Here is a 9,671-nt window from a genome sequence, read left to right on the forward strand (position 1 = left end):
ACTGAGGGATGTAGTGCCCGTAGGGGAGTGGTAATGGCAGGGAGGGGCCAGCTTGGTCTGTGCCCCCAGGACTCCCCAACATCTGTCGGGGTTCTTCCCCCACTCTCTCTAGGTCAGGATGCCAAGATGGCAAGGGGTCCTGGAGACAGACCATGGGTGTTTTCTCCTTTCTAGCAACGTGGATGGGACTTCCCCAGTAAATCAGTGACGCCCCCGTGAGATGCCACAGGAGGTTTGTGGCACCAGCTCCCAGGAGTGGCTGAGACATAACACAATCTCCCAGGGTACCCGTCTCCACCAGGCTGTAAGACTCAGCTGCTGAGGTGACTGTCACGGGATGGGGGCTGTGCTGGGGACAGCAATGCTGGGATGTTACCACTCCTCTTGGGCATCCCCAGACACATGCCCCTACAAGGAGGGCCTTGTGTGGGTGCCACCCTGCCCCCCCATGCCCTTGGGCTGCCGGAAATAGTGGGCTATATGCCCACAGCACCCAGGAACCCTTGGTGTGCAGAGCCCAGCCCATCTGCCACCCCCATCCCCAAGGACTGCTAGACCTAGGACTGCAGAGACAGGGCTGAGAAGGCCCAGCCACATACCTGACCTGCGTAGAGATCTGCTGCCTCCCACCCTGCCCCAGCTAGGAGAGCCTTTGGGCGCCACCCCTCTGCTGGCTCAAATCTCTCACACATGCACCCAAACACAGGCAAGCCTGCCCTGGCCTGGCTCCTCCACCACATGGTCCTCTGAAATCCAGACACTCTACAGAGACGGTGTCCATCCCCAAGAGATGCTGAGATGCAATGACGCAGCCCCATCCCCTCTACACACGAGACCTGGCACATGGCTATCTGAATGTCATCCTGTGCCTGCCGGGTGGGGGGCAGCCCTCGAGGGCAGTGGGACTCTTGCCAGGGTGTGCCCCCGAGGATGTGCTGGGGGCTGGGTGGCATCTTTGTGGAGGGTAGGAAAGCAAGCATAGCACCTCTGGGTGCCCTCAGTGGCCAGGCACAGATGGCCTTGCAGGAGGGGTTCCCCCATAAGCCCCGCGCCCTAGGCTGGAAACAGGAAGCTAACCAGTCTTCTCAATATAACTAGGCCAGCTGCCCTGGGGGGAGAATTGGCTCAGAGGGCTGCCTGGGCTCAGCACTGGGATGAGGCGTCACTCTACCCCAGGCCTCCCTGCCTCCATTTCTCAGCTCCCAGCTTGAGGGCTGGGAGAGGAGGGACCACAGAGCAAGGCCAGGCCTGCAGCTCTGCACTCTTGCTGCCAGGGCTCCCCAGCATGCTGAGCCTACAGGGCCCGGGAAATGGAGGGCTAGGTCGGGAGGGGGGCGGGAGTGGCAGGGACTGCTCTGAAGCATCGGGTAGGCCAGGCAGGGGGCAAAGGAAACGGTTCTTTGGTATTTAAGCAACAGAAACCTATCGCAGAAGAGCCGTGTCTCCTAAGCAAAGGGGGGGGGGCAAGCTTTCCCCTTTCCAGCAGCTCTGAGGGTCCCAGGGGCCTCCAGGCAGGGCTCCTTCCCCCGCTGTGAGGCCCACACACTGAGGCCTGCTCACTGCAGGCCAGGGTCATGGAGGCAGCGAAGTTGAGGCTTGAAGAGCTCCCTCCAGCGAGAAACCAGATTGCCCAAGGACTGACCTCTGTGGGGGGCCCCCCCAGACACAGGGCCAGCAGCATGGGGGATGGCCGGCCCACTCAAACCCTCCCCCAGCCAGGCTAGCTTATCACCAGCAGCCCCCACCCACAGCTTCCCTCACAGGCTGGGGATGCTGTGCCCTCAAGGCTGAATACACAAAATAGATTTTCTCTTGCTAAATTTCATAACTTATAGAAGAGCCTGTAAAGAGTTTAATTTTTTTCCTGGGAAGAGACAGAATTTCACCCTGCATTCCGAAGCATCTGCTGAGCCTGGGTGGCCAAGTCCTGCCCCTCTGGGGCAGCTGGTGGGGTGGGGGGTGCGCTGGGGCCGCTGCAAGACCCCGGCTCTGGTGGTGGGTGTACATGGAGGTGTAGTGACAAGGACCTTTGGGCTCTGACCCCCAGGCCAAATCAAAGCTCCCCCAATGTCCAATCGCAGCTACGCCTTTCCCTCAAACAAAACAGAAAGTAGGAAACAAGGGTGCCTTTTTAATTGCAATCAAATATGCCGTCTGAAGTCAGCGTGCTCCCCGAGCCCGGCCCAGGGGCCGAGCACGGCCCAGAGCAGACGGTGCGCCCCACTGCGCCACTGGGGGCCAGGGCGTGGCCACTGGGCTTAGCCCCATGGTGTCCCTGAGCCACCGTTTCCTCTGCAGGTGGCCCAGCCTCCGGTGTCTGGGACAGGGGAGGCGGGGCAGAGGGCGAGGCGTGAGCACTCACGCCTTCGCACACGCATGCAGACTTTCCCAACGTTCGCATTCACTCCTCCTCCTCCGTTGCTCAGATGGTCACACATCACGGCGAAGCCGCCGCTGGGCAGGCGTGGGCAGCACAGCAGAGCCGCCTACTTCTGTATCTGGAACAGGAAGAGCCGCAGGTTGATGTTCTTGGCGGCCAGCAGCTTGTTGCACTCCACGGAGTCGACGATGGGCAGTGGCACGTAGTCCGTCTCGTTGCTCTCGTTGGTGAAGACAAAGTGGTAGATGACCGGGCTGATCTTCACATCATCATAGGGACCCTTGAGCAGCAGGAAGGAGCACTCGAGGGGCGCCGTGACCTTGCTCTTGAGGAGAAGCTGGAAGGAGAGTGTGCGCTTGCACGACAGGTTGGGGTTACGCTCCGAGTCGTTCACGCGCGCCTTCAGGACCCACGTCTGGTTCAGCACCGTGAACCTCGGCGTCTCGTAGTACAGGCGTGTGATGAAGTCATCCGTGCGGTACGGCCGAAACTGGACCTCTGTGGAGACAGACAGGCCGGGAAGAGCCGGCAGTCAGTGTGGGCGGGGCCGGGGGCGGCGCCTTCCAGAGGCCGAGCGAGGACAAAGGCTCAGCCAGGGAGGAAGGCAACTTACCAGGAGGACAGAGCGTGCTCTACTGGTCACAAGGCTAATCAAACGCAATTATGGCAAATGGAGGCGTACTCAAGCTTGGGGGAAAGAACTACAAACAGAAGTAACACGCATTAGCTGCAGGGAGTCCGGAGGCTGAAGGAAGTGAGCGCCCGACCCTCGCTGGCCTCCCTCTTTGCCCCGCCCCCAGGGCCCAGCCCAGGCAGAGGGAGGCCCACCCAAGGGGCGTGGGTAAGCAGACACACAGACAGGATGCGTTCTGAGAACAAGTGCACTTTATTGGTTCTGATACAGAGCTGCCAGAAGAGCCGGCGGGCCGGCGGGCGGGCCGGCGGGCCGGCGGGCGGGCGGGCGGCACGTAGCCTGCGTGGGGCGCAAGGCAGAGCGCTGGCGTGTGGCCCAGTGCTGGGCTCCTGTCACACAGTTCTCTCAGCACAGCCCGGGGCCCACGGCCCCCGAGTCCCTCCACGGAGGTGGCCAGTCCTTCCTGCGTGGACGGGGGTCCCTGCCCGGCCACCGCCACCAGCATGATGCCTCAGCCCGCCCAGACCCAGGAGGCCTGGCCTGGACTGTTTGTGGCATGGCGCCCAGCAGGGCAGCTGAGGCTGCAACTAACCAGGGGCCACGACCTTCTGCTGCTGAGGCTGCGGGGCCCTTCGCTCTCAGGCCTGTGCAGGCCCACACCTAGCCAGGCCTAGTCCAGGCAGCATGGCGTGACTGGTTGCCTGTGACCGCCCTTGATGCTCTGAGCCGGCTGCCTGGCGTGGGCTGAGCAGTAGAGGGCCGTAGTCTCCCTGAGTGGCCCCAGTGTCAGCAGGTGCTTCTTGCTGTTCTCTGTATCTGGACCAGGCCCTGGCCTGGTTCCTGCTCCCCAGCATGTCCAAAAGCAGTGGCAGTGGCCAGGCGAGCCCATGAGATCCAGCGGGCCTGAGCGTGGTCCAGCCTGCCCGTCCCTGGGCGTCCACTCCCAGCTCTGCATTTTGAGCTGAGCACCCTCAGCTCATTCAGGAGCCCTGCCCCTGAGCATCTTCTTGATGGCCTCAGGAGACCCGTGGCCACTGCAGTAACTGCCTGCAGGCAGGACCGGATGTGCTGAGTGCTCTTCTTGCCTTTGGCTCCGCAGGGCAGGCCCCTAGCCGCTGGGCCCTCCAAGACACACCCACCTTCCGCTTAGACACTGACTGTCCCAAGGGCTGTGCAGCCCCACACAGTAGGATGCCACCTTGTTAGGGTGGCAGGCCCAGGGAGGGGAGGACAGGTGAGAGGGCCTCTGAGAGCCATGCAGGTGCCCCCGGGGTCCTGCCCCGGCCCCTCCCCTGCTTGGCCTCTGGCACGTCTTCTCCCCCAAGGTGTCCTCCCATTCACCAAAAGCTTGTCCACAGCCTGGCCTTCCAGCATGGCCTGTGCCCACTGCTCAGAGCGCACTGCTCCCCAGGCTCCCAGCCGCCGCCCACCCCCCCGCCCCCAGCCTGTGTGGCATGCAGTGGGTGGCGGGGCGCCTCACCTGTGTAACCGATCTTCTCAAAGCTGAGCAGGCTAAAGATGCTGTTGTAGAGCTGCATCTCCTTGCGGTGGCTCTGGTCCATCTCATCTAGGATCTCCATCAGCTCGTTGCCCGTCTTGGTTGGGTGGGCACACGCAGCCTCATGCACCGTCAGCTCGTGGAAGGGGCCATGCCACGGGCAGCCGATGCGCTTATATTTGCACTGGGTCACCCTGGGGAGGAGGCGAGCACCGTGGTCACAGCCTGCGCCCTGTGGGAGGTGGCTCTGCCCAGCCCTGCTCATACAAATTACACCTTGAAGGACATATCCACCGTGTGCCAGCCCCCAGGAAGGGGTCGGAGTGTGTGGGAGAGACTGAGAGAAAAGGAGCACGTGAGAGCTATGAATATACATGCCACCTACACCCTTTGCTGGGAGGACTCTCTTGCTTGGCAACAGTGGCCACTGACCATGGTCTTGGACCCTATGCAGCTTCGCTCTATGTGAGGTTCGCTGGCCTGACCAATGGCAGACAGCAGGGCCAGCCAGCAGGGACTGGGTTATTAGGGTGTCCATGCAGCTTCACGCTGAGCTCCCAGAGCTGGCCAAGGACAGAGAGCCTCCAAGAGGTCCCCATGCAGCCAGAGAACCTGGGAGAGCCAGGGTGATGTCCAAACAGCCACTGGGTCCAGATCACAGCCCCCTGCCCTCTGTGGGGCCCACCCCTGTTCCCCTCCAGGGCCTGGGCCCCGAGCAGCTTCACCCTGGCCCATTCCCCCCAGGTTGTCACTGGGCTATGTGTGCAAAACCCAGGGCCAGGGCAACAAAGACCAACCAGAATATCCCACATTCTGGGGCCTCGCCTGCACCAGGGTGGCCTCCAGCCCCATCCTGGGCCCCACACATGTGGCTAAACCTCCGGCGGGCAGGCCGGCCCAGGAGGTTACCTGTCCTGGCACTCCTCTTTCTGGTGCCTCTCCAGGAGGGAGCGGGGAAACTGGCGCAGGCAGAAGCCACACTCGGAGGGCAGCTCGCTCACGGCTTTCTCCACAGCCAGGTTGCGGCAGCAGAGGCTCTTACTGATCTCACAACGACAGTTAGGGCATGTGGCCTGCTCCTCCTTCAGCCGGGCATCTGCTAGTAGGTGGATAAAACAGCCAGCGCACATCAAGTGACCGTTAGTACACTGCGAAGAAGGAAAGGGAGATGAGCTCACAGACCTGCAGGACGTGCACACACGCACCACCAGCCTGCCCCGCTGGCTCCAGCTGCAGAAGGGCCTGCTGGCCAGGAGAGGCAAACAGAGCCACTGCTCAGGAGGAACGGGCCCTTTCCGTGGAACATGGCAAAGACGTGGCCAATGGGGTTCCTGTGGAGAGGCAGGTGACTCAAAGGGAGCCCTTGGTGGCTTGCAGAGGTGACAGACCTCCACTGAGGGAGGCCCACAAGCGGTGACTGGTTTGGCCACGCTGGGGCTTGGAGCCTTTTCCCATCCCAGGGGCCAGGGACTGTGTCAGGGGTCCCCCAGAGGCCCTGACTTCGGGACACCTACAGGAACACAGACTCTTGTCTGAGCACGGCAGCGGCACTTAGCCAGAAGCTGCCGAGTAGGAGCAGACACTGCTCCCCCGTGCTGGGGGCCTGGCCCCTCCACTCCAGCCCAGGTGAGAAGGCAGCTGCCACCACCCAGTGAGCCTGGCGTCGCATGGGGACCTTCCTGCAGGCTACTGGCACCGAGCTGGGGTGGGTGGGGAGACCCAGCTGGCCTGGGACAAGGGTGTGTGGGCACGGTGTATGCCTGGACGAGAGAACGGGGGCTACCGGCAGGACACACTGCTGACCTGGGTCAGTAGGAGGCAGGCCCCCTTCCTTTGGGAGCCTGCAGATCTGAGGCCCAGACGCTGCCTGTGGGCAACGTGCCCATGCCAGGAGTCCATGCGCACGTGGACAGCGGGCCTCTGGTTCCACAGGCACATCCTGAGTGCCTTCGTGGTGCCGTTCAGGGAAGTACACAGGCTGTGGGCCCGGCCCTCCAGGGGTAGGAGAGACCCACCGAGATACAAGAGCAAAGACTTGAGCTGAGTGTCCCCTCGGGCAGACACAGATCCCCAGGCCTGGCCCTGGCTGGTAAGAACCTGCAGGGGCAGAGGTCAGGGAATGCTGTGGCGGGCATGTGGGGGTTCTGCTGAGGGTAGCTGGATTTCCACTTGGAGACTCTCCTGCAGCCAGCTGAGGGTGAGCGGGCAGATGACGCTGTCACAGGCCTCGCCAGCAGCCGGCCTGGGCTCCCCAGCTGGGGCAAACCTCCAGAAAGCCACTGGGCCACAAGCTTCCCCCGAGGTCCAGGGCACTTCTGAGGGGGGCTGCAGTGCAGTAGAGGCCTGGCCACACCCACACACGTGGGATCCTCGGTCAACACCAGCTGGCATCCCATCATTTCAGGGGTCTGCGCACCCTGAGCTGAGGAGCTGTGGGAGGCCGAGGGAGCTCTTGGCACCTGTGTGCTGGGCCTGGGGGCTAGTGAGTGATGGGACTTACGTGCTAAGGACCAGTGCAGGTGGGAGGGCTGGGGACAAAGGCCTCATTTACAGAATCCATGTCCACACAAACACCACAGACTATCTGTGCTAAAAATCTCCATTTCTAAGTCAGGCCAAAAATTAAAATGTGCAAGAGGAGGAAGGGGAGCTGGCTGGGCTCAGGTTTGGAGGAAAAGGGCCTGGCAGGGGTGGGCCAGTGCCAGCTTTGGGCACATGGGCTGGCAGGGGTGGGGACTCCCAGAAGCAGCTGGGATGAGCTAAGGCCTGCTCACGAGAACAGCAGGCTACCCTGTCCACCCCCAGGGGTCAATGGAGAAGCCAGAGATGCGGTGGGTGAAGGGGAGGGCAGGGGACACAGACACCACAGGCCCCCTCCACCCGGTGGGAGGCAGAGACCAAGGGCCCAGGGCATGTGTTTAATCACAGCCCCCGCCAGGGGCCTGAGCCTGGCAGAGACCTGGCTTCGCCAAACCACAGCCCCCAAGAGAAGACTGCTGCAGCTTGCAGAGGCGTAGAAGGACGGTGCTCAGGCTCACTAACGACTGAGTCACTGGACACCAAGGCCCTTTACTTCCAGGGCCTGCAGGATGCCAACCCTGGGACCCAGGGCCTGGGGGCCCCACACCACAGACTCTGGTTCTCGATGCCTTCTGGTGAGAGGCTACCTGGGCAGGGCCCAGCTCTGCAGCCACCACTTGCCTGAGCAGAACAGCAACAGAACTCACCTGGCTTCTCTTCTATCTCAAGGTGGCCCAGCCAGGGTGTGGGGTTAAGGGTGAGAGACTTGGATGGAGTCCTAGAGCCTCCTGAGGAACACCAAGGTTGCCAAGTACATGACACCTACCTCCCAGCACTGCCCTGAAAGTCCACTACTCTGGTGCAGAGGGGTGACCTGCATACCCCTCCCAGCAGGTCTCTTCTAGAGCCTGTGGGCTGCAGGAACATCCAAGCTAGCTCTCACCCCCTTCCTCCTGGAGCTTTTAGATGCAACACAGGCTTCGGTGATAGGACGCCATGGAGAAGCCGTACTGACCCTTGCCGTCCTCTGGGGAAAGGTAGGGTCACTGCCCCTTAGGCCCCAACAGCTCAGTTGTGAGACGGAAGACAGTGAGCCAGCAAGATGCTGCAGAGTGCTACTGGCCCAGCCAAGGGACAAGCGGATGTCCACATGCGGCCAGCACCTCACCAGTTACCCGAGGGGTGTTCTTGGGTAAAAACCAGGTGGCTGGTTTGGGCCCAGATGACATCCAGCCCAGGTGGTCTGTCCACAGCAGGGTGGATCACCATGCTCCAGAGCCCTCCCCGCTATCCAGGTCCTCCTCGACCTCCTGAACAAGACTCCGACTCCACATGCAGGCCTGGCCAACTGGTAACGCAGACTTAGCCTCCTCAGCGGCCGGGCTGGACTGTACCTACCCTGACTTGCCCGGCCGGAACCTGGCTCCCAGAGGGCTCTGCACAATGCCAGCTGCAGGCCAAGCCTCCAATGGACAGCTAGGGCAGGCCAGAATGCCCCACTCCACATGCTAGAGCCAAGCCCCCAAGAACCTGGGTACCCCAAGCAGCAGCTTCTGCAGCACCCACCCAGGCTGCCAGGAAGATCCTGCTGGTAGGAGGGGCAGGAAGAGGGGCACCCCAATTCAGAACATTGTAGGGCTTCCCAGGACAGATGCTGGCTCAATCTCTAGCCTACAGGTCACCAGCAGCATGACCCTGGGCTTCGTGCTTTCTTCTCTGGGCCTCACTTTCCTCAGGCACAGAAAGTGACAAAGACAGGACTGGCCTCATCATGTGCTGAAGAGATGGGGTGGGACATGTATGACAGCATGGCTCAGCCCCCAGCACATGACAGGAACAGAAGAAACACCCACCATGGCTACCACACAGCAGAGCCTGGCCAGCCCCTCACATGGCCCCCACCTGCAGAGCCTCGGAAAGGACTCCTGGCACGAGCATGTGATTTCAGCAAAAGCTCCTCCCTCACCCCGGGAGGCCCCAGCCCCACCCAAGCCACAGCAATATCCCCCAAGCCCCTCCGCAAACGGCCCAGGAGCGGACATTTGTACCTGCCCTCTCAGGACACCACCCAGCAACCTCTCCCTCTACCTGGCCACAGGCAGCCCACGTGCACCCAGGCCAGCGTCCCCCCTGGGCTAAGGGGAAGCTGAATGTACCGTCCAAACTCATGGGGAGCCCTGACTCCAGGCCTTGGGCTGTAAAAGCGCCTTAGAAAATACCACCCCCCCACCAACTCCTGGAAACCAAGCCTTGGTCAATAGGCCTTCTAGGCCCTCTCTTAAGCCTGAAGTACATGGTCCCCTCAAACGCTGGGGGCTCCAGGAAGGCTTGGCACCTAGGCCCATGTGAGCAGCCCACCCTCCAAAGGACAGCTAGGGCACTAACCCCAAAACTGCTGCTCAGCCCAGCTGGAGGTCCCTCTCACCATGCTCATGAGGGCTGCAGGGCACCCCACGTCCCTGATGTTTGGCCTGAGGTCTCCTCAATCTCTTTATTCGAGGGAACTAAGAAGAGATCTTGCCGTGTCCAAGAAATGCAGCTTTACAGCCAGGACTCTAACACGCCACCAGATTTTGGGTTTGAAGTCCTGGGCCAACAGCTCCTGATATCACACCTCAAGAGTCAGGACTCGGGGGGGG

General features: G+C 61.7%; 1 protein-coding gene across 1 annotated transcript; it reads right to left on the reverse strand.

The window, feature by feature from the left end:
* Nucleotides 1-2,111: 2,111 nt before the first annotated feature.
* Nucleotides 2,112-5,792, reverse strand: CYHR1 (cysteine and histidine rich 1). The gene is made up of 3 exons (XM_021688542.1): nt 5,422-5,792; nt 4,495-4,706; nt 2,112-2,878 (listed from the first exon to the last, which is right to left on the reverse strand). The coding sequence occupies exons 1-3, from the start codon at nt 5,640-5,642 to the stop codon at nt 2,487-2,489; spliced, it is 825 nt and encodes a 274-aa protein (XP_021544217.1). The 5' UTR covers nt 5,643-5,792; the 3' UTR covers nt 2,112-2,486.
* Nucleotides 5,793-9,671: the final 3,879 nt, after the last annotated feature.

This window comes from Neomonachus schauinslandi, chromosome 4 (genome assembly GCF_002201575.2).
Source record: "Neomonachus schauinslandi chromosome 4, ASM220157v2, whole genome shotgun sequence".
Classification (NCBI taxonomy): Eukaryota; Metazoa; Chordata; class Mammalia; order Carnivora; family Phocidae; genus Neomonachus; species Neomonachus schauinslandi.

Bases quoted from the DNA above. Each gene is read 5' to 3' on its own strand.
- CYHR1 (XM_021688542.1), bottom strand. From the start codon at position 5,642: ATGTGCGCTGGCTGTTTTATCCACCTACTAGCAGATGCCCGGCTGAAG. The intron at 4,707-5,421 runs GTAACCTCCTGG...CCTCCTCCCCAG, and splicing joins AAAGAGGAGTGCCAGGACAG to GGTGACCCAGTGCAAATATA. The intron at 2,879-4,494 runs GTGAGGCGCCCC...CTGTCTCCACAG, and splicing joins TGAGAAGATCGGTTACACAG to AGGTCCAGTTTCGGCCGTAC.